The sequence below is a fragment of the Carassius auratus genome, chromosome 49 (assembly GCF_003368295.1).
Source record: "Carassius auratus strain Wakin chromosome 49, ASM336829v1, whole genome shotgun sequence".
Lineage (NCBI taxonomy): Eukaryota > Metazoa > Chordata > Actinopteri > Cypriniformes > Cyprinidae > Carassius > Carassius auratus.
Window position 1 is genome coordinate 13,334,082 of NC_039291.1, and position 24,135 is coordinate 13,358,216.

At 35.5% G+C, this 24,135-nt stretch overlaps 2 protein-coding genes across 5 annotated transcripts in view; one reads left to right on the forward strand and one right to left on the reverse strand.

Moving 5' to 3' along the window:
* The window catches only part of LOC113066305 (serine/threonine-protein kinase OSR1-like), a 43,043-nt gene extending 33,230 nt beyond the window's left edge, over positions 1-9,813 (forward strand). Inside the window, exons 5-18 of the mRNA XM_026238180.1 lie at positions 142-197; positions 1,030-1,139; positions 1,414-1,515; positions 1,629-1,762; positions 2,471-2,519; positions 4,057-4,122; positions 4,234-4,356; positions 5,738-5,773; positions 6,228-6,338; positions 6,452-6,510; positions 6,615-6,667; positions 7,890-7,958; positions 8,293-8,357; positions 8,445-9,813. Coding sequence (XP_026093965.1) covers positions 142-197; positions 1,030-1,139; positions 1,414-1,515; positions 1,629-1,762; positions 2,471-2,519; positions 4,057-4,122; positions 4,234-4,356; positions 5,738-5,773; positions 6,228-6,338; positions 6,452-6,510; positions 6,615-6,667; positions 7,890-7,958; positions 8,293-8,357; positions 8,445-8,519 — 1,108 coding nt within the window. The 3' untranslated portion in view covers positions 8,520-9,813. The remainder of the gene's footprint in view (positions 1-141; positions 198-1,029; positions 1,140-1,413; positions 1,516-1,628; positions 1,763-2,470; positions 2,520-4,056; positions 4,123-4,233; positions 4,357-5,737; positions 5,774-6,227; positions 6,339-6,451; positions 6,511-6,614; positions 6,668-7,889; positions 7,959-8,292; positions 8,358-8,444) is intronic.
* Positions 9,814-12,234: 2,421 nt separating this feature from the next.
* On the reverse strand, positions 12,235-23,679 carry LOC113066303 (xin actin-binding repeat-containing protein 1-like). Of its 4 annotated transcripts, none has more exons than XM_026238176.1 (8): positions 23,576-23,679; positions 22,925-23,093; positions 22,093-22,153; positions 21,012-21,380; positions 20,852-20,939; positions 17,978-18,123; positions 17,709-17,756; positions 12,235-17,042 (listed from the first exon to the last, which is right to left on the reverse strand). In XM_026238176.1, exons 2-8 carry the CDS (start codon positions 23,080-23,082, stop codon positions 12,879-12,881), a joined length of 5,034 nt encoding a protein of 1,677 aa, XP_026093961.1. In that variant the 5' UTR covers positions 23,083-23,093; positions 23,576-23,679; the 3' UTR covers positions 12,235-12,878. The 4 variants fall into 4 exon arrangements, with proteins under 4 accessions (XP_026093961.1, XP_026093962.1, XP_026093964.1 ...); XM_026238177.1 differs by having other exon boundaries at positions 22,925-23,114; positions 23,576-23,662; XM_026238179.1 differs by lacking the exons at positions 20,852-20,939; positions 21,012-21,380; positions 22,093-22,153; positions 22,925-23,093; positions 23,576-23,679 and adding an exon at positions 19,823-20,056.
* Between the last annotated feature and the right edge of the window lie 456 nt (positions 23,680-24,135).

The following is a 24,135-nucleotide window of genomic DNA, read 5'->3' on the forward strand; positions in this document are numbered from 1 at the left end:
TGTATACCAGTGTTCAGGAAACCTGTGTATAAACGTTATTTTGGTGCAGACATTAGTGTCAGTACAGACCCATCCGAGTAATGCGTGTTTTTGCACAGCTGTTTGTGTGTCTAAAGACAGACTCCCTGTGTTTATCCACAGGGATCTTAAAGCTGGAAACATCCTGCTGGGAGACGACGGATCAGTGCAAATCGCAGGTACCAGCTTTCTCTTTAACTGCACGCACTTTGTGTAATTAACAGATAAATATGCCCATTATAGTCCAGATCGTCCAAAAAGCACAAACATACTGCACTGCTGTGAGTATTTAAAGAGAGTTTTATATATATATATATATATATATATAGAATAAAACTGTTATATATATAAACTAAATAATATATAAATAAACCGTTTTTATATATTTTATAATGTAATATATTCCCGTGATGGCAAAGCTGAATTTTTTGCAGTCATTAATCCAGTCTTCAGTGTAACATGATCCTTCAGAAATCATTCGCATATATATATATATATATATATATATATATATATATATATATATATATATATATATATATACATAGCTAAATCGTTTAATCGCTTAATTTTGTATGTTAATGCATGTTTTAAGGATTCTCTGATGAATAGAAAGTTCAAAAGAACATTTTTGTTACATTTTCTAACATTATAAATGTCTTTACTGTGACTTTTGATCAATTTAATGCACACTTACTAAATAAAAGTAATAATTTCTTTATATATGTAATAAAAACATCCTGACCTCAGACATTTGAACAGTAGTTTGTGCATCTGAATATTGAAGCATGACAAATTTTTCTATATGTAGTTTTTTACAGATTTGCAGTTTCCTTCTATTAAATATATTATTCCTAACTAATTTATTTGAAGTGCAGTGTTTAAATCCCTTTGTTGCTTTCTGAATTGCAATATTGAATTTTGTTATTGTATGCAATGACAAAACAATAATGTAACTTATTTAGATTTTTTACAAATTGATAAGTAAATTATTATTATTGATTTTTTTAGATTTTGGTGTAAGTGCCTTCTTAGCCACTGGTGGTGACATGACTCGCAATAAAGTGCGGAAGACGTTTGTGGGAACGCCATGTTGGATGGCTCCAGAAGTGATGGAGCAGGCAAGTATTTCCACCCAACAACCGCTGCTCATTTAAAGCCATACAACTAAGATCGCATGCTATTAATTTGGAAAAAATGCCAAATACCAGCATTTTCATGTAGTTACAAACTGTTGGATTTCACTGTACATGGACTGAATTACACGGACAATTAAAGCTGTTATTTTGTCCTTTTTAAAGTCTTAAGATTTCAGTGTGGTGTAAAATAGCCGGTAACTGCTGGCATATGGATGCTTCTCTCGTGGTAAACAAATCTGTGACTGTTTGTGTGCAGGTGAAAGGTTACGACTTCAAAGCAGACATCTGGAGTTTTGGGATCACAGCCATCGAGCTGGCCACAGGCACAGCTCCTTACCATAAATACCCTCCTATGAAGGTGAGGATAGAGCAGGAGATACAGTCCCATACGAGCTCTAATGAATCTTACAGCTGTTTCAAAACAGTCATGCATCAATCAAATGAGAAACACGTTGTTGTGTGTGTTTGCAGGTGTTGATGTTGACCCTGCAGAATGATCCTCCTTGTCTTGAGACTGGAATCACAGACAAGGAGATGGTGAAGAAATATGGGAAATCCTTGAGGAAGATGATCTCGTCATGTTTGCAGAGGGACCCAGAGAAAAGGTGCTGAGCAGAGCAGCAATGATCTCGTTAGGTCATGTAAGAAAAATACACGACTGTTCAAAGGTTTGGGGTTTTTCAAAAAAAAAAATGTTTTGTCTCTTACGCTCACCCAGGCTGCATTTATTTGATAAGAAATACAGTAAAAAAGTAATATAGTGAAATATTACTACATTTAAAATAACTTAATATATTACAATTTTTATTTAACTTCTCTGATTTTTGTCACCTGATCCTTCAGAAATTATTCTAATATGTTGATTTACTGCTCAAGAAACATTTCTTTTACTAATCAATATTAAAAACTGTTGAGCTGCATAATATATTTCTTCCTGGATTTTTTATGAATAGAAAGCTTTCGTAACATTAGAAGTGTCTTTACTGTCGGTTTTGGAACAATTCAGTGCATCCTTGCTGAAAAAGAATACATTTCTTAAAAAACAAAAACTTACTGACCCCAAACTTTGGAACAGTAGTGTGTGTGTGTGTCATGTAGTATCTAGCTGGTCATGTGATGAACTGCTCAATTTAAAAAAAAAAAAAAATCCTCAAATATTTTATTTGGCTAATATATGGTTTTAACCATTTTCTAAAAGTGCACTTTTTCGATGTAAGATTTTTGAAAGAGGAAAAAAATATAGATTTTATTTTTATTGACTGTTAATGGTGACATAACGAAGCAAGTATATTTCAATAGTGTTTGCTTTTCAGGCCGACATCATCAGAACTCTTAAAACATAAATTCTTCCAGAAAGCCAAGGTAAGAATCTTACTTCAAATACTTTTTTTTATTTTTTATTATTGTTCCATGTTATCCTGTCATCATTTATTCAGCCTCATGTTTTTGCAAATCTGTATGTCATTCTAACTTCTGTTATAACATTAAAGATTTTTTTTTTTTTTAATGCAACAACAATTATTAATATGCCATTTTCATACTCAATAACAGGACAAAAAACGAAAACACACTCAAAACGTAATCCATACTGTATTTCTTCTGAATCCATACAGTGTTTTCACACTATATTTGAATCAAAATGCAGAGGTGTTTATAGAAAACTTAAATTTCGTGTTACACAAATACATTTTAGTGATTAACAGTTTTATTAATTCATAGGCAAATTTCTGAATATAATAAAGTAATTCTGAATCAACATTTTACCCCATTAACAAACTTCCAAATTACCGCTTTAAGTAGTTGACTATAATTAAATACAATTAAAGGTACAATTTGTAAGATATTTGCCGTAAAATATCCAAAAACTACTAGGCTAGTGTTATATATTTTGTCCAGCTGATTACTAACAATATCTCTAATGTTTTCTACTACTTGTAAATCATGAGAAAATGCCCATTCTAAACAGTGACACCGGGCAGTGCAGTCGCCTGTCACTGTAGTTAGTTACCCTTTGTTACCGTCTTTACTGACTAGAAAGCACATAACAACAGTGTTGTGGACAAATGCGGAAGTACTTCAACTAGAAAGAGATGCCGAGCTCAGTTGTGTTTTACTCGACAGGCGAGTTGTTTTGATTCGTATCTTTACAGAAAACGTATGCTATTATAACGATCAACAAGATTAGTATTATGGGGCATACACGGCAAACGCAAATCATCGCATCTCTAGACCCGTGCAAGGACGCATCTGATCCATCGTCTGATCGCGTTTTTGCATTGATGTATGTAATCAATGCATGTAATGTTGTATGTAATCTACTCGCAAAAATTGTTGAACTTGCGTTAAATCCATGATTTATCTTTCCGTCTGATTGATGGCCGTCAGCGGTTGGGTAGAAGACAACACATCCCATCATTCCACGCTCCTTCTTAGCGTCATCAAACCATGCGATTGTTATTGTTTTGATAGTGCGCCCTCTAGTGGCAGGTCCTACAACCTGTACCTTTAAATTATTTAGAAGTCTCTACTTTTACATTTCACAAAAGATAACAGCTTATGGATTTGAAATGACATGAGAGTATGTTTTTATTGTATAAAAAAAATGTGGATATAAATACCCCTATACAAGGGGGTATGAATCCCAAATGAGTTCACTACAGCATTCCTATCATTACTGGGCCTTCATGTCTGCATCTAAACAAAAGCAGGGATAAGCACCCCAGCATCCGGATCTCTTCAACTGCCTGATAAACTCTGTCAGATGGAGTTCCCTGTCTACAGTTTGAATCAACTGGAGTTGAATCTGAATATCAGCCCATGTTGTAATTCAGCCATAATTGTGGTTATCACCATCATTTTGAAAAAATATTTATCTTTGTGTTCCATTTTTATTTGGCAGAATAATGAATTCCTGCAGGAGAAATTATTACAGAAAGCACCTACAATTAAAGAGAGAGCGAGAAAGGTGAGGGAAATTTAGTATGGTGTTTTATTAGGTCTTATTCCTATTATTTTATGATGTTGTCGTTTTTGAATAATTCGTTTTAATTTACTCATTGTGTGCGTTTGTGTGTAGGTTCGGCGAGTTCCTGGCTCCAGCGGGAGACTCCATAAAACAGAAGATGGACAGTGGGAATGGAGTGATGATGAACTGGACGAGGAGAGCGAGGAGGGTAGAGCTGCTGTTGCTGCTTTACGGGTAACACACACACACACACACACACACACACACACACACACACACACACAAGCAGAATTTCAGACCCTTGCTGAAGACATCATTTTGCGAGTTCCAGCACCAGTGGTGTGCGCTCTTTGTGTGTGGTGTTTGTAATGCTGTTGGCTGTCATGGCACCTCTCATCCCTGAGCTCTGTGTTTTGTGTTTGCCGCTAAAGGAGCAGCAGTCCAAGTCGACAAGGCGACAAGTCCGTTTCTCTCAGCCTCTTGAGCTGCCCCCACCCAGGGTTGTTCAGTTTTCCAGCTGATACAGATGCCTCTGCTTAACAAGGAAGCACACTCATCAGACAAAACCTTAGGACACGCAGATATTGGAAGTGCTAGATAATGAGAAAGAACATTTGTTTAGAGAGCATAATATATCTGCTAACATTCTTGATGTCTAGCATATAATCATTTAGATTGCTTAATGTGATAACTTTTGCTCAGTATCCTCTGCTTATTATGAACCTATAGCTTATATGTGCTACATAATTACCTACCTACCCAGCTTTTTAAGCTTAACCACATGCTCTAATCTCAATGGTGTTTAAAGTGTGGCAAAGCAAAAATAGTGTAACCAAACCATTCTTGCTAGAAAAAACAGAGACTGACTTAATATAGTGATGATGTGTGCTTCCTGGATGCCATCTGTATCATGTTTTTATTTATAACTTTGACATACTGACCAAATCAGTGATCTCTGATAACCCTCCAGATTCTGTTTAACAGCCTCATAATGAGACTTCTGTTGGTTTAAGCACTAACATGGAATATGGTCACTTCTGGTCACTACATGATGTTTGTATTCCAGTATAGAAATCTCTATCTATCTATCTATCTATCTATCTATCTATCTATCTATCTATCTATCTATCTATCTATCTATCTATCTATCTATCTATCTATCTATCTATCTATCTATCTATCTATCTATCTATCTATCTATCTATCTATCTATCTATCTATCTATCTATCTATCTATGCTGATTAAAACAAATCAACAGTATTATAAGTCTTCAATTTAATTGGCAGTATTTAATTGTGTCAGTTTGGGAATACACTGGATGTTTAAAGTTGATCCTATTGAATAGAGTATGTTTTAGGCAGATATTGTGTCATTTGGCTGCGTATCTTAAAACAATTCCAGTAGTCCTTCAATTCTTAAATGATATTTTATTAAAACGGCAAAATACTTATAGCACTAGTGTAAAATAAAATACTCATGAAGGACCTTAAATCCCGGCTTCATTCCTTACTACAGTGCATTCAAATCCGAAGCTGAATTACAGTAACCCAAACCATGATGTATTATTCCAAGAGATTTGAGCTTGACCTTTGACCTCTTATCTCTCTCACACAGTCACCAAGAATACTAGAAGGACTCCAGAATGCAGAGGTATGTAGACCATAAGGAACGTTTCCAAAAACAATACTAATGGACTATTCCTATGATTTCTGCAGTGTGTACTATGTATCATAAATGCATTTATATGATACATAGTATGCATTAAATATGTAGATGACCCATTCTATTTTGCTAAATAATTGGGGCACTCTGCGGAATACTGTATCCTGCTATGCAGTGCCTGTTGTAAAATGTAATGAAACATTTTATTTGGAAAATCATGACTTTAAATACTTTTTTTTTTTTTTTTAAGTTGAATTAAAAAGCAAAAAAAAACAAAAAAAACATTTTATTTCCAAACTATAACTTGATTCCACTGAAGTGTATCTATACTATGTATAGGTTACTATATAATTTTTTTTAGTAATGACCAGTTTATATTTCAAAGTTTTTATTATATTTATAATTTATAAAAGTTGGTGTGGGTCTGTGCATGTATTTGTAGATATTCCAGCCTTTCAGCAGTCACCTTCAGTCTGAACTACCTCAAGCTGCTGGCCAGGGCCCGGCCAACACTCAACACACAACCCCAACCCCAGCTGCGAACCCTGACCAGGTAGATCACTACCTATCTTTATTCCAGTCAAAGCTGTTGTATCAAGCATGAAGATAGGAAATTATGCCACCTCGGTCTGTACATAGAGTCTGATCCTCTGTCTCTGTCTGCAGGCCTCAGTTCCTGGAGCCGATGCCTCACAGACCCCGATCAGTTTAGTATTAAGGTTAAGGTAAGATGTATTTGTAGGTTTTTTATGTTTTGAGTCATTTATTGACATTGATCCAGTGTTGACAGGAGCAGTAGATGACTTCTATTTCTCCTCCTGTCCTATAGAAACTTGAAAAAGGAACTGAATGACATACGATTTGAGTTCATGCCTGGTAGAGGTAAGAGCGTAAAGATGTGGCTAATGGTCAGCAAGTAAATCAAGCAATAGTAACACTTTAATAAATCTTCACAATACGCTCTTAAAGGGATACACACCCTCAGGCCGTCCCAGCTGTACTTTCTTTCTTCTCTGGAACACAAACTTGGATTTTTAGAAGAATATTTATTTTCTGGCAGTGAATGGGTCCCTCAAAGATGACACTTGAAAAAACATGCTAAACAAACAAAATGGCAATCCATCAGACCCCAGTTGGTAAATCAGTGTCACTTTTATGGGCGGAGAATCCCTTTAATGCAGATGTATTCCCAAAGTGTTCATGACTTAAAAAAAAAAAAAAACCCTGACAGTTGTCACATTTGTCAATCTCAGTCAGTTTGATTAATACACTTGGGCAGTTCTATTGTTTAACAAATCAATTTAAAGGTATATTCCACCCCAAAATGAAAATGTTGTCATTAATCATTTACCCCCACTTACCTGTAAAAGCTTTGTTTGTCTTCGAAACACAATTTAAGATATTTTGGATGAAAACCGTTAGGCTTGTGACTGTCCCATAGACTGCCAAGGAAATACCATTGTCAAGGCCCAGAAAAAACATTGTCAGAATAGTTCATCTGCCATCAGTGGTTCAACTGTAACGTTATGAAATGTTTTTCTTCACTTACAAACAGTATTGTCATCACTTCATAACATTACGGTTGAACCACAGATGAAAGATGAACTATTCTGACGATGTCATTCATATTTTTCTTTCCTGACAGTGTACTTTACTTGCCAGTTAATGGGACAATCACAAGCCTCCCGGATTTCATCCAAAATATCTTAAATTGTGTTCTGAAGATGAATGAAGCTTTTACAGGTTAGGAACGACATCGGGTTAAGTGATTAATGTAAAAATTTTTATTTTCTGGTGGTGTATCCCCTTAACTCCATTTTAGAATCAGTTACTCTTTATCTCCAGCAAAGGCCATCTGATGTCAAAGAGCACCAACTCTCTGCATCTGCATTTTGTCTGCACCATGTTCTGCTCTCTGAACTGACTGGAGCGTGTTGTGTGCATCTGATCAGTTATTAAGTTGTCAGCCTCATTCTGGAAGATCTACAAGCTTGTCAGTTCAAATATACAGGAGGTTGTAATTTGCCAGACTGAGAGTTTATTGGTCTAAGCAAGTCATTTTAAAGCAGAGTTAATGCATTACATGCATTTTCTTTCTCTGTAGACACAGCAGATGGGGTTTCTCAGGAGCTGGTATCGGCCGGCTTGGTAGATGGGAGAGATTTAGTTATAGGTAAGGATTCTTTTCATTATCATCTTTTTCTTTTCTTTTTTTTCTTTAAAGAAATCAATAGTTTTATTGAGCACTAATGCATTAAATTAATTAGACTCTATTTCAAATAAATGCTTTAAAATATATCGAATTTTTTTTGTGGTTATTAAAAATACTGATCTTTGAACAAATGTATCAGATTTTTCGACCAAAATATTAAGCAGCACAACCATTTTCAACATGGATAGTGATAAAATGTTTCAGCATATTTAGACTGATTTCTGAAGGCTGCTTATGATGAATTCTTAATTATAATATGTCATGGTCCTAAACTTCTGTTTCATGTCCATTTCAGTGGCTGCAAATTTGCAGAAGATCGTCGAAGAGCCTCATTCCAATAAAAATGTCACTTTTAAACTGGTGAGTGTCTTCTGGTTTGGTTAAAGCCACTGTGTGTTAGTCCTCATTGGTGTTTTGCAGTAACTCGTCATGTGTGGTGTTTTTCAGGCCTCTTGCGTTGAGGGCCCTGAGATTACTGATGATGTCAAACTCTTGGGATTTGCTCAGCTCAGCATTAGCTAAACCTAGGCTCTGTGCGGGACCATGACTTGCCTACAAATGTGAAAACAAACCCAACACTACCAACAGAATGACACATTGATGTATTTTTTTTTCTCTTTCAATTGCCCTAAAGAAACCACTGTTGCCAAAGAGAAAAGTACCCTAGCACCAGCCCATAGGATTCCAAACGGCCCAGCGGAAGAGTTGCACAAACTTGAGAACGATCAGAATTTGTAGGAATCGATTAAAATAAAGTTTACAATTTTTTTGTATAAGGATGCAATTATCATAACCAGATATAACCTTTATATATGTTTATCCTTTTTTTTTTTTGTCTTAATTTTTCTAAATCTGAACAGACACCCTAAAAATGAACAATGTAAAAAATGCCTCCAATATAACTGTTGAGTGCATAAAAGAAGAGTGAAACTCAAAGAAACATGGAGTTTATAGAGGAAAATAGTAAATGGTTTTAGCTATAGTTGTAAACCTTTATTTTTTTTCTATGCTTTTGAAGAGAAGCAGCTTAGCATGTTTTATCACACCGCATGCATTATTAACTTAGGTTCAGTTTAAAGCAGCTTGATGAATATTTACAGAATCTGTTTTTGAAATTTCAAACAACTTTTACTTTTTCACAAAAATGACTTACACTACACTACAATTCACAAATATTACAAATGCTACAGATTAGCTGAATATGATTAAATTGTTTATTTGGTGTCATTGAGCCCTAATGAACACTCCTAAAGTCTGGTTTTACTTATTTTTCCCCTTGTTGGTGTTGGTATTTTTTTTATTATTATTTTTGCCTCTATCTCAACTTGGCACATTTGCAAATGTTACCAATGCTGCTCTAAAGTTATTGCCTTAATATTTCTACACATTTTTGCATCACACATATCTCTCCTTTTTTAGATTTTGCAGTAATTTGTGAATTTTGGTTTTAATTTTTGACATTATCTGTGACTTATGCTCATTTTTATAAGCATCTCTGTGAAAAGGTAGAATTACCTGATAAAAACTTTGGTGTTTAGCTTTTTCCTGCTCTGGAATTGAACTCTTAAGTATTCATGTGTATTTCTGATGTGGATGAACTCAGTGGAGCATGTACATAATGTAATTTGCCATTGGTTTGATTTTATATGGGATGTTTCACTCGTGGCCTTTGTGTTCTTCATAAATAAGGTGATGGGAGGTGGTGTCAACTACAAAAGACACTTTGTGAGCTTTCTTGGTTTGTCTTTGTCTTTGTCTGTGAGGGGGCCAATAATCACAGCGAGATCTTAGGAAGCATAAATCTGCCTGAAACTGCTGAAGTTGTTGTTTACTTTCCAAGAAATCTCATTTAAGCATATTGTGTGCAAGAACGGCCTGGAATAATCAAAAGCAACTTAATTATTTTAAAGCAGTGTTTCACTTTATTATACATTTTTATTATATATATATATATATATATATATATAATGTCTACTAATTGTTAAATAATTGAAAATATTTTTCTTAACTTTCCTGTTTTATTGGGAAGATTCAAAAGATAATAGGAGGGAAGTAAAAGAAAGATTTGACTCAAGTATTTTCTTTTCAGCTCGTAGCAATCACCACAAAGCAGTCCATTAAAAATAGGAAAAAATTAATTGCTAGCATTGAAAAGCTGGGAAAATGAAAAAATGAAGGGTCTGTTATTTTTATGGTAGGTTTATTTTAAAGTATAGAGACAGAATACCAACCAAAAAAATCCAGAAAAAAAACAAACAAAACATTATATAAAGGTTAGAAATGGATTTGCATTTCAGTGAGTGAAATAAGTATTTGATCCCTAAGCAAAACATGACTTAAAGGGATAGTTCACCCAAAAATCATAATTGTTTTATTAATAACTCGCCCTCATGTCGTTCTAAACCAGTAAGACCACCGTTCATCTTTGCAACACAGTTTAAGATATTTTAGACTTAGTCAGAGAACTCTCAGTCCTTCGCATCTCCAATACGCATTAATCCACAAATGACTTAGGCTGTTAACTTTTCTAGAAAATTATTTTAAATGATCACACTGAAATGTGAGTTTATATACAGTCATTTTCTTTATATTGGTGACATTTCACTCAACTTCACTCATGAAACAACTCTTCCAATAATAAATCATAAAAAAAGTACTCAGAATTAAATCTTACTTTTCTTAATTTTCCTTTTACATGGGGATCAGGGAAAGCCAGAATGGAAAAATGTAGGTGAAGTTGGCAACTACAAAGATTTTTATTAAGATGTGTGAATGAGGAAAATAAGACAGAGTTATGACTGTTTACTTTTCGGTTTTCAAGTATCATGTTGTGAAGTTTTATTGATTAAAATGAATTTGTACTCTTATCATTTCAGTTTAAAAACTAGTCAAAATCAGTGAATTCTTTATTATTGAAAATGTGTAGTATTGTTTTTATTCAGTGATTTTCAGATGCTTCAGCAAACATGGGTCAACTAGAAAGCCTTCAATGAAGCAAGAATTTATTTTATTAAGTTTAGTAATTGAGACAATGAAATGGCTTCTCAAAGCTTTGTACACATCTGCATGTTTGCTTTTATCCCTGACATCCATGCTATTTTCAGCACATAAAAATTAAGATCATCAACATCAACCAGTTATGTAAAGTATTTTGTATTACAGCTCTAAAACAAATTTTCATCAAGGTCTCAAACAGAAACATTTTAGAATATATGGCATGATATTCATATATATAGATATAAACTGCTCTACGAAATCAAGTTATTTTCATGTTGAATCCTTATATTTGATTTAAATGTGTTAAGCACAATTGCAAAAAGACTTGAACGTCATATTTGCATACACCAGACCATCTCTTGGACAAGGTTACAGCCAATATACTTGTTCAGTAGTTCTAAAAGATCTTCGTGTCATTCCTCTGTACCCAACGGTCTTTATGCTGTTGATGGCCGAAGCCCTCGTCATAGTTGCCCTTCCTTTTGAAAAGCTGCTGATAGTGGAAAACACAGTAGAACTCCCCATAGAGAGGTGCGTAGCTTTGAAGGCTAAAACCAAGCAAAACATCTTTTTAGCATGTTTATTTTTTATGATTTGTTGCCTATAAAAACTGCATTAATATGGAGCATATTTGTAGATTAACAGTTTTAAGCAACAACTGCAATGCCAGCAAAGTACTGTAGGTTAATAGCCTAAGTGGCAAAGTCTGAAAGCTGGTGCAAAACTGCAAATTCAGTGCTTCCTATTTAATAGTTTGCTATGATTTATGATCTAGTTGCATTGTGATGCCAAAGTATTTTGACTCACTTAGACTAATAAATGTAATGTGTTTACATGTTTCAATTTCAGTGATGTTCATAAGCTTTTATAATGATCAGAAACATTCTTACCTCAGTTTCTTTTTGCAGTGTTTGCAGCAGAAACAGGTTTTGTGAAAAATGATTTTGTCAGCTGCCATTCTTTCCATTGGGTAAACTGGTTTCAGACAGGCTGAGCATGTTTCCTGAGTGGCTGGCTGAAACTACAGTCACATAGAAGGGTTAACACACCACCGTACCATAAGTTTTTAATTCACTTAATCTATTAGGATGGATTTTTTTTTTTTTATGCAGCATTGGCTTGTAAAACACTGGTGTAAATGATAGTATTTGATATGTAGTAGATAGTCATGGTAAAAGCTGTATTTTGGCTTCATTATCTATTAGTTGGATTATTATTTTTTCCTTTGGTAATTTTTTCAATGTCTGGAATCCTAACATGATGCAACACTCCTCTTAAGATCAATAAAGCTTCTAAATTATTACATTCTAAAAATACTTAAAAAATAAATACATTTTACATTGACAAACAAAATAACTTAATGCAATGCTTAAAATATCATTATTAATGTACATTGAAATAGTTAAATAGATTTAAAAATGTAAAGCATTTAAATAGAAATGTTATTGATTATTAAAAACACAGGATTATATGTTTTGATTTATAAGCATCTTTGAATGTACATAAAATACTGATCTGCTAGGCATTTTAAAATGCTTGACTTTTTTAGCAAATAATGTTACCAGAAAAATTGGGGGAAATACTTTTGTTGATCACTGTGTTTCAGTCCTTCCAATCCCATTTTTAGCAATTTTAGAAGTGTGAAACTTCAAATAATGTGATTTGTATGTAAACATACTTTTTACTGAAATTTGTTATGTGACGTGACACGTTTCAATTATTTTTATTAACAAATATGGCAGTAATTCAAACTATATTGTATTCACAGAAATATCAGAACCCTTTTACTGCATTACTGCATGAAAAAAAATAACCAAGCAGAAAGTACAAAAATGCATTGGCTGTTACATCATTAGATCATGCAGTTACATGACAACCAACAGTTTACAGTTTAGGACAGTCTTCTCTAATAAAAGGTGTGTTGATTCTTGGGTATGTGACAATTTCCGATGTGGCTGGACTGCTCATGATGAGCTTTTCAGAAGTTGTTCTGGTTTCAGGTTGGGTTGTCACAACCGTGGAGGTTTTCGAGGAGTAGAACTTGTTGCCGAAGCAATCTTTCCTCTCGTAGTTCTCGCTGATGGTTTTTGTTCCGATGACTCCCTCTTCTTCAGGCTTCGTTTGCACTTCCAGCACACTGACCTGCCGTCGTGGTTTCACAGGGCTTGAGGATGACTCTTTTGTGACAGAACATTGCCTGCGGTCTGAAGGCACACTACAGCAGCACTGTAGCTTGGTCTCTTCCTTTGGTTCTTCCTTCTGGGGACTGATCTGAGGTGATGGCAGCTCCGAAGGCTTCCTCGCTGCAGACTGAATGGAAATAAATGAAGGCGATGTCGGTGAGGCTGATCTCTGTTTGGTTGTGGGAATAAAAAGCTCTGGGGTTTTTTGTGTCATTGACTGTTCAGAAACCATCTTTCCGATCTGGTTTTGAGCTTTTGGTGATTTGCTTGACCCAATGCTGATTGTCCTGATATTACCTGAGGGAGATGAACCTTGTACAGTCACCATTGACTCCCTGAAGAGACCAGAGAGTCCTAGAATGTCAGAGTCAGATTTCAAAGTTGATACTGAGTAAAGAGCTTTTTTAATGGCCTCCTCTATATCCATGAGTCTGGCAAGCGTTTGGTCTTTTAAATAGATTATCTCTGTACCAGCTTTCTCTAAGTCCCCAAAAGCCACCTCCATGGATGACATCATCTCAGGTTTACTTGGTGCTTCAGTATGTTTTGGTGGGACTATTTTTGGCTCTCGAGGCACGACCCAATCAGGAACATTCTCGAAAATGTTTTTAAGTGAGCTCACATCCACTTTGTTGGTGTCTTCTTCAATTTCTTCCATTTTGGAGAGTATGTTTTTCAGTTCTTCTTGCTTTTTGAGCTTGTCAAAGATCTCCATGACAGCTGGCACATTTCCTTTTATGATTTCATCCATGTGCACCGAAAGCCTCTGCCTCCGCTCATCCTCAGTCTCTCCTCTAATTTTCTTTTCCCGTCTGACCACTCCACTAACTTGTTGACCATCACTTTTATCATTTCTTTCCTTACGGTTTTCGCTCTCTGTCTTACAGGTCTCGCCTGAGGAATCATTGTCGTGAGGAGGAGTGATTCCTTGTGCTGGCTCAGTTTCCAAAGTGGTAGAGTTGAATGGATTGGTGTTGTCCGTGTTTTTCAGATTTTTTTCTGCCATTTTGATTCTTTTAGGTTTTACAGGAGGCACTGAACCACTTTGCTTTACCCTGAAGTTTTGCAGAGTTGCGTGAAATCCAGAGGAAGATTCATTGACAATGCTTTCTGGGGAGCTCTTTGGAGTTTCTTCAACAACCTCAACACAATTAAGCTTTTCATCTCTAGGATGTTCAGTGATCTTCACTGATGTATTACTAGGCTCTGTTTCATTGGCATCAGTATGCTCTACACTTTCGTGTGCATCTTCCTGAGACATTGAGTCTGGGCATGGTTTGGAAATTGAAGATTGTTTAATCTGCTCAGTTGGTGGTTTTGAAGAAGCAGGAGGGACTTGACATTTGTCGAGACGTTCCGTGTCAATTTCAGAACCTAGAAGGTTTGGCTTAATTTTTAAATGATCTGGTTTAGGTGGGATAGCTGGTTTGGGTCCAATGGGAGTTTTACGATTTTTAGCTGGTTTTTCTACGGAGACTGACCTTTCCCAAAGTGTTGTGTCAGTTCCCTCAGGTGATTTTAAAGCTTCCTTTTCAGCTTGAGGCACAGGATAGGATATTGCTGACTTACTTTCTTTAGTCCTTTCACTTGGCTGCCTCATCTGGTTCATCATCAAATCATTGGTCTTTTTTTGTCCTGCATAACCTTTACCAGAATTCCTATAAATCATGGCAGCTCTAAAATCACCCTTTGTGACATTAAAGTTTGATTTTCCCAAGGAATCAAGAGCTGACTGTATGCTACCTCTCATGACATCCTCCTTACTTTCTTCTTCCAGTTCATTTTTGGGATATTGTGAGAGCTCGTTATTCTCGCTTACATTATCATTGTTTTTCACATGTGCAAACTCCTGGGTCATTGAATCAGAATCACAGATTTGGTGGGTTTGGTTTTTCTGGGAGGTATATTTTGCTTGTACACTCTGCTGAAGAGCTTTTGCCTCCATTGTCGCCTGATGAAGCTTCATGATGGCTGTTTGTAGATTCACCAACTCATCATCTTCAACAACGTCAACTAACTCTGCTTGAAGAACAACTCCATCATTCATGATATCTTGATTTTGGGGAATCCTTTCATTTTTCAGATTGTCCCCTGTGTCAGGACTATGCTCAGATTGGATTGTTGCTATTGCATTATCCTTTTCATCATTTACCAATCTTTCTTTAGGTGACCATTTTGACTTGTTCTCATTGGACTGAATGTTAAAGCTTGTGTCATCTATATTTGTAGCAAAAAGGGCTTTGATATTGTTAACTTTACCTGATATAATCTCAGTTGCATCCCCAGTAGATGCACCTATATCTACATTTGAGGCTTCCTGCAGGCATTTTAGATGATCAAAGTCTTCTTTCTCAATGCAGCTCTGGAATAACTGCACATTATTAGAAGTTTTGCTTGTATCTAATACTGAAGAACTTTCTGGTGAACTATCTGTCTTCAGATCCCCATTTTCAGACTCTGGAACATTCCTTAGACTTGAGGGAATGGTTCTAAAATCAGCTTGACCAAACTCCATAACCCCTGTACTGTCCTCACTGTGGATAAATAGAGCATACACCGTTATCTCTCTCATTCCTGTGGTTCCATCCTGTATTAAGACTCCTTTTCTCAGTGAATTCTTTTGACTGAGTAGATCTTCAGTAATCTGCACCACATTGGCATTTCTGCACTCTTTATCTCGAGTGAATGGAAGTTGGTGAATAGGGACATCTACTTGCTGAATCTCCACATTGCCCTGACTGTCCTCTTTTAGGAAGGTCACAGTTGGGTTCAAGTTTGTTCCTGGAAGCATCTGAAGCATGATGCTCTTTATGGATCCAGTCACTATCTCTTCCTCATGAATTGCTGCTCTTGTTTCTTCTTGTATGAAATGATATCTTGCTTTCTTGACATGGCCAGTTTCATTAGCTTCAAGGATGGTTCCATCAGAATGCACGATACTGAAGTTGCATAAAGAAACTAGCGTTTCTTGTGTGTTCTCCAGGATGGTTTCTAATTCTTCTTTGGTTTGCTGATTGATCCTATCAAGTGGAGTGGATTCAAACATCTGAGCTCTGTTTCTTACATTTGCCCTCAGCAGTTCTTCTTCTTGGATCAAGTTGTCATTTGCTGGTGAAATGTTCTTCTTGTCAGGTGATATTGTTTCGAAGATCTGTTTGGCTTTAGATATACTTACAAACACCTCGTTTGTGTCAATGACATCACTGGTTAGACTTTTATGACGAATTTCTGATGTTTTTTTCCCATCAGTTTCAGAATCACTCTTAGGTTTCTGGCCTGATTGTCTTTCCTCCTCACAAGAAATATTTTTTCTTGGACAGGGGTTTTGACTGCCCATTGAATGAGTTTCGAACATTTTTCGCGTTGCTTTCACATCCACCTTGATGCTCTCCTCTGATGTCACTTCTTCTGATTTGTTGAGTTTGTTGTCTTTGTTGTAGGAGTTAGACGAAGGTTGTTCAAACATGCAGACGGTTCTCTTGATGTCGCCCTCTTGAAACTCCTTTTTCATCTGTGCTTTTTGATCATGGGTATCCACTGAATTGATTTCACGGTTCTCAAACAGCCAGCACCTAGACTGAACCTCACTTTGATATCCCGTGTCTGGGACTGGGTCTAAGTTAAGAATATCAGCCAACTCCTTTTCTACCAAACTGTCTAAATCTTTTAACTCAGGATAAGTGTGTTTTAGCAGCCGTCTAAGCTCGCATTTCTGTTGGCGTTGGTACAGAATGGACATTGCTTCCCGTGTAGGGGGTGGCGAAGTAAAGGGTCGTTCATGTTCTTCAGAGTTGGTTTCCAGATGGTGTATTGGTGGATTTGATTCAGGTGCATATGCAATGCTGTTTTGTGCACCTTCAGCCATCTAAAAAAAGAAGAACAACCACATTAGATTATTGTAGGTAGCATTAGCCTATTATTATTCATTTTGAGCAAACATAAATGGTTAAAGAGTTAAACATACCTGTTGAACTGTAAGGAAGCCAAACCGCATGCCAGAGAAAACCAGTGTTTTGTGCCAAAAGATTCTAATAGTTAATAATGTCAGCAATCTGAATGCACGCAGTCGAGAATGTTATAACTTATGTTAGTATTGTGATTATGCGTGCAAAGACCGGTGAAAACATCAGCAATGATTATATATTCTGTCCTGCAAATGAGTACTTAATGAAACACAGTCAGTTCAATTTCCTTTATTATTTTATTTCAAAAGCTAAGAGTTCACAACCAGAATTTGTTATTTATGTGAGTATGCAATTAAAGAAAGACAATCTGCCAATGTATTAGAGCTCTAAACAATCAGACAAAAAAAAAAGGCCTTCTTATTTTTAAGAATAAGGTGCATAATATGACATAAACTCCTTAATTTTTAATAAAACACATTTACACATGCACATTAAAAAAAATTCTCCAGAATTGACATCAGGGGTGATGTTTGCTAGTGGTTAATTTGTACTCTAAATCAAATAAAGAAGCCAAAATAAGTTTTACCACTGGATTAAAGTATTTATTTGAAACTAATTTTCCTTACCTTGATCGCGTTTGGCTTTTTTCCAGTTGGAGAAGTGAGATTATGGTCCTAGACCAAACACAAACAGGGAAATCATTAGTATGTGTGAGGTTGCTTGCTTTTTTTTTAGCAACTTTTAGCTAGAGCACTGACATAAACCAAAAAAATCGTTACATGCATTTTATTTAACAGCATTTTCTTCCTGCTGCCTGTTTTACTCTGTCTCATCCACCTGGCCCCGAAGGTCACCACGTGTATCTTGAAGAATTAAAGTAGCTACAAGTACTAACTGGTTTCAAGAGGTTTCCTGCAGGTTTTGCAGCTGCCACTTTTGACAGATATAGTGCAGACAAAGCTTTGACAGAAATAGAGGGTTTCTCCAATTCGTAGAGAGCCGAGCTGTCTCTGAAGTCTGCGACTGACCTTCTTTTATCCTCTGAAACGCAACAGAAAGATCAGAATCATGATATGGTTATTGTGACTCAAACTTTGTCTCTTAATTTCCTGAATAAAGGAATAAAATCAAGGTCAACATCTGTTCTTTTACAACCGAGACCCACAGCCAACACTGTACACCGACACACTCATCAGGAGGCACCAAAGATTTTATGAACTGTTAGTTATGAATTTCATTTAAAAAGAACAGTTTGTCTTTCAGTCTGAGGTGAGCAGGCATGTGTTTTGTCAGGGAAATTGTTTGTTAGTTTTGCAAGTAGTTTTATCTGTAACCCAGCAAACTTTTAGCAGGACTTTTAGATTAAAGTGTAAATATTGATGATGCAAAGTCTGTGTCAAACCAAACCATCTCCATCCATAACCTTACATACTATCATCATACTAAAGCCTTCCAAATCTATTATAATTTTACAATCAGCTTCGACTGATATATGTGCTTTATAATTGTGCTTAATCTACTATTTAATAGACTACCATAATTTATTGAGTTTCTACACACCCAGAGACCCCCTCATCCTTTGTACACTTTTCAGGGGACACAAGGACCCCCAAATATAATAAAGTCAGTGTTTGGTCAATAACAGCTTATAATGATTGAAATTTTTATAGCACTAACAAACACTATTACACTTTTTATTGCACAACAGATCATTCATGCGTCACATTTGGACAGTAGAAAATAAAATCCTATATATCCACAGATCCCCAAAGGAACTTCACGGACCTCTGGTTTCTGGAAACCGTGATTAATTTATTCATTTTTATATAAAACAGTTAATCTCTTCCATTAAGGCTTTTTTTGTTATTAATGTTAAATTATGTAAGTGTTTTTCTTTTTGAAATCTTCATGGTTATTGCTCTGCCAGCTCTCATTACAGTAATGTGGACAGCTGCTATAAATGCAAGCCATCAGTGTAGTGTGCAAAGTGTGCTCAGAAACTAGGCTGGAAAACATCTGACTCTCCGTGACACAGATACCAATGAGATTTCCAGTCGCAAACCAAGAACCAGCACATAGCTTGCTTGAGTGAGCAGAAGGATACAGACTAATAATCAGTTTCAAGGACAAAATATTGTCTTGCTTCAAGCCTGGGAAATAAAATTGTGATCAACTGTGGCTGTATTTTAGTATCTGAATAGCACGCAGGAACAGAAACCCACTATCTGATCAATTTGAGTCTATTTTTTACTGTAGTAAAATATTTACTTGGGGAGTGCTCCTGCTTTAAATCACTCTTGCTATCAACTGATCTTAGTATCACAATGATTATATCATTATTTTTCTTGGTTCAATAACCACTGGTTGAATCTTGTTGTCCATTTGACCACAAATACATTCTCCAAAAGCTATTAATTAACAACATTTACTTTAAAACGTCTAAAAATAAAGTGTGATGGTGCAAAGTGTCCAAATAGACATCCTCTTTTACTAATTTCAGCATGCTCGTGAGTTATTTTTTTCAAAATGTCCATTGTTTCAACCACAGTAAAATGTTAGGGTTAAGCTTGTTTTCCAGCCTGTTTTTAAAACATAAATGAATAATCAAAATCTGGAAATACAGTGTCCTTTGTCACACAACAGTGGTCTTCTGTAACAGACATGTTGGGAGAAATCCTCTTTAGCACATGCTCTACTTAATACAATAAAACGGTTTAAAAATGTGTAAACATGAACTCACCATTCAGCGCTCATTCTCTTTGCTCATAAGCTTAATTCAAATCCCTCTGAATTACTTTATTACTTAGTTCAGTAATGATACTTGACTGGTCTAGTGGCCATGTGTGTCCTCCAAGTGTGTCAGCAAGCCTGTGGCCGTTTCTGAGCTGGTAACAGCTGACCCCATCTGGCTCTCATGGAAGGATAAATGCCAGCCAGCTATTTTAGGAGCTATTCTGCTATTGCTACACCAGGCTGAGTCAATCACTTGTTGAGATATATACCTTACTTTTCCATTCTGCCTCAACCCAGCACTCAGAAATGACTAAAATAAGCATGTTATTTTCATCTTATATCAGTGTGAACAGTTGTTGCTCCTGCTGTGATCTCACCTGGTGCTTCCTCAGAAAAAATGTGGAGACCTCTCACATGTGGCCCAAGTTATATCATGAACAACATATTAGAAAACAAAGTATATGGTAGTGTGAATTAACAGTCTTTGAAATATTATAGGTTTTTGTTTTGTGTCTTGCATGGTCTAGTATATAGTTTGCTGCTCTTGACATTTAGGTCACATGACACTCTGTCAACATGAAATTTAACCTTGAACTAGAATCCTTATTAGTGGTGTTTGCAGAGGTATTAAGATTGCTCATCATTTGGGTTAGAGTTTTGAACAAACCCCAAAAATATATATAAAAAATATGTAAAATAATCTATAGCACTAGCACAAAATTGTATACAATATAATAAAATAAAATTTCAATTATCACCCGACTCCTGATTGTCATGGCAAGCAGTGAGATAGTAAATAAATAATATGTATTATTTAATTATCTTTTAAAAAAAATAATATAATTATCTCTCTCTCTCTCTCTTTCTATATATATATATATATATATATATATATATATATATATATATATATATATATATATATATATATATATATATATATATATATATTATTTTTATTTTTTTTATTATATTTAAAATGCCTCCCACCCCATTTTATCTTTATAAAACTTAAGAATCATATGCATGTACTCACCCTCTGGAGAGGATATTTTTTCACTATGAATGCCAGAAACGGTCTTTCTTCTATCAGATTGAATTATGCTCTGCTTTGTTCTTGCACTCTGAAAGCGTAATTATTACATCAGTAAATACAAATCCTCAGATGCACATCTCTTTAAGGTCCGACTGTTTACCTTTGTTATCACTTGAACCTCTTCAGTCACTTTCTCTTGTTCATTATGGCTGTTATTAACCTGTACTTGTGGCTTTGTGTCTTCAGCATCCTTGTTGTCGGAGAGAGTAGTGTTATTGGCTTTCTCAGCGCTAGCTGATTCAGGTGCCGTCTTGCTCTTCTTGGACTCAGTCTGAGTGGTGATCTTTGACTCAAAGAGCGCCCTGAGTGCTGTGGTGCCTGTAGGTCTGTGCCGAGGGAGACTCTCCATAGACTTACTGCGGGAAAGAGGAGAGACCCTGGAGCTCTCTTTGACATCAGTCTTCCTCACTGGTGTCTCAACTCTGCTCTCATTCTCACTGACAGGAATTGTTGTGGTCCGCATATTGAGCTGGAGGAGATAAATAAGAAAACACCTTCACAATCCTAGGACTACGATGGTATCAAATATGTTAGTGAGAGACCACGTACATCCAGCTGGTTGTTATCGCAAAATATTCTCATTATACACTATTAAAATCTTGTTACATGGCTGCTTGTTACATAAGTAAATAATTAAAGAAAAAAATATGAGTTTAAATAGTTTATTAGCTCATTAATTAAACTAATTTATAAGGACATTTAAGAAATATTGTACAATCTTAACATTTATTACACAGTTTTTCCTCCCACATAAATCATGATGGGTAGAAATACCGGTTTTATCCCAGTTATCATTGTATAACCCATAACACTGTATAAATAATTTGTTGCAACAAGACAAACACTTACCATAATACCATAGGCTTACTATTAATACTAAAGTCCTTTGGATTCATTTTACAGTAAATACAGTTGATAACTGTTGCGAAATGACACCAGCAGCATTTAAATGAAACGAGAGAACAAGTTTGCATTGTGATATGAGAGAAATGTGAAGAAGTGTCAGTTTCAGATACCTGCATGAGCAGTTATTAAACTGCATTGCTATTAACAAACGATGATTATTGGGGAATAAAATAACTCAGATTGTCATGACTGACCAGTCAGAATCAAGCATTTCAGAAAGCCATGTTATAATACTTAATAAATCTAATAGAGTGTCTGAGGTGTTGTGTGTTTACCTCATGCTTTATATCCCCCGAATCACCTTCTTTGGCTTTTCTTCCAGGAGAGTTTTGGTACCTGGTGGTGGTGGTGAAGACATGATGTTCAGAAGCTCTGATAAAGTCATGTATTTACTTTAATCGATTCCAGTGAATAGATTTGTTAGTTTCACTTTCTGTTTAACGGCAGACTTTACAGTTTTATCATAGAGTTACACATTAACAATGAGACCATTAAGAGAAGAAATATTCACTGTATGAAAAAAAAAAAAATCTTCTTTTGTGTTCAACTCAAAGTCACAAAATCATGAAAGAAGTTTCATTTTTTGGGTGAACTGTCCCTTTTAGTTTATTACCAAACAAATGAAAAACTTGTATTGGATTACTGGCAGTGGATTACTCAAATTGAATATTCTATCATAATTTATTCACCTTCATGTCTTTCCAAACCATTTTTTTTTTGTCTGCAACACAATAAGATATCTCTAGCTGAATGTCTAAGCTTCTTGTTTTCAAACAGAGGAAGTGAATGGTAATTAAATATCAAGCAAGAGTTTCAGTGGATAACAACTTCAAATTTAATCTGTCCCTCAAATGTATTGTATGTCTTTAGAACGTTTCGAATATATGTAGTGAATGAATCTTATGGAAAACTTTTATTGTACTTAAATTATTGCATTTGTCCCTTCGCCAGAACTTGGTGCCAATGCACTTTCATGTTACGAGAGCAGCTCAGACATTCTTGCAGGTCATGCAGGTTAAGGCCATCATAATGATGAGGAAATGATGGAAGAGCATGTATTTATTGGTGAACTACTGGTGAACTAAGAAAGGTTAGCTTCTCCCTCACTGTGCCACAAGTTGAGAGACAGAAGTCCTCTTGTCTCTAAGTCCAGCTTCAGTCCAGGACAGGTCACGATCGGTGGAAACACTTCGGAGAGACTGGGCCCTCCGTAAGCTGCTATGCACGTCCATTTCTTCTTCCTCACCTAATACTCTGTCCTTCATCACAGCCCAACCTACACAGTGTGAGCACAAATCTGTGGCATTCAGTCACATGGTGTGGTCTTAGATTTTTAGAAAGATAATTCAACTGCATGTTTAAAATGTGGATTTTTATAGTATATTTATTATTATTATGATTACAGTTTTCATATTTACATTATAAATGAACAAGACCACTAAGAAGAAATGTCTACTTTGTTTTTAAATTATACAGAAAACACATAGATCTTTGATTAATTTTCACATAACTCATATTAATCATTACCAGTGTTGGAAATACCAGTTATCATCTGATAACTATTAATAAGCCATCTGTCATTTACCGAGCGCACAAAAGCCATTGTTATGCACTTTCAAAAGCTATATATATTTTAAATAGACCTTGTTATGATTCCATTTTAAAGCTTCTGTTACAAATTCAGGTTGTTTTTTAATCGGATACAACAAGTTTTTTCATATATCGACATGAAATGGTTAAAATAAGTGAATATTTTACCTCTGAAAAGTGTGTTGCATACTCCATTCACAGATTCCTGGAGATAGTTCTCTATAAATCACGCCATGTAGAATCTGTGGGCAAAGTCCAGGCGGTTTATTACACCTGACGCTGTGAAAACGGCCTCATGTGAAAGTTCATACACTATAAAAAGGCTGGATCATTTTTTTTGTTTTTTTGATTGTTTAGTTAATAAAACACATGGCTGCTAATTTAGAAATGTGCACAATGTTACATGTTGTCTCTGCCCATATGTTGTGTAATATGTGCAAAACGAATGTAGCGTTTATCAAGCCTGGCTGTCTGTCACCGCAGGAAATTCTCTCACATTCAAGGAGGTATATATATATATATATATATATATATATATATATATATATATATATATATATATATATATATATATATATATATATATATATTCACCTAGTGCCTTGACTTATATATTATTTCCTGGATACATTGTTCTGTGTTTTTGTGTGTTTTTACACACACACACACACACACACACACATACTCTTCTAATCCAATAATGCTGTGAGTTAACAATTGAAATGCTT

Bases quoted from the DNA above. Each gene is read 5' to 3' on its own strand.
- LOC113066303 (XM_026238176.1), bottom strand. From the start codon at position 23,082: ATGAAGGACAGAGTATTAGGTGAGGAAGAAGAAATGGACGTGCATAGC. The intron at 21,381-22,092 runs GTAAACACACAA...TATCTCCTCCAG, and splicing joins CGGGGGATATAAAGCATGAG to CTCAATATGCGGACCACAAC. The intron at 17,043-17,708 runs GTAAGGAAAATT...TTCTTTTTTTAG, and splicing joins AAAAGCCAAACGCGATCAAG to ATGGCTGAAGGTGCACAAAA.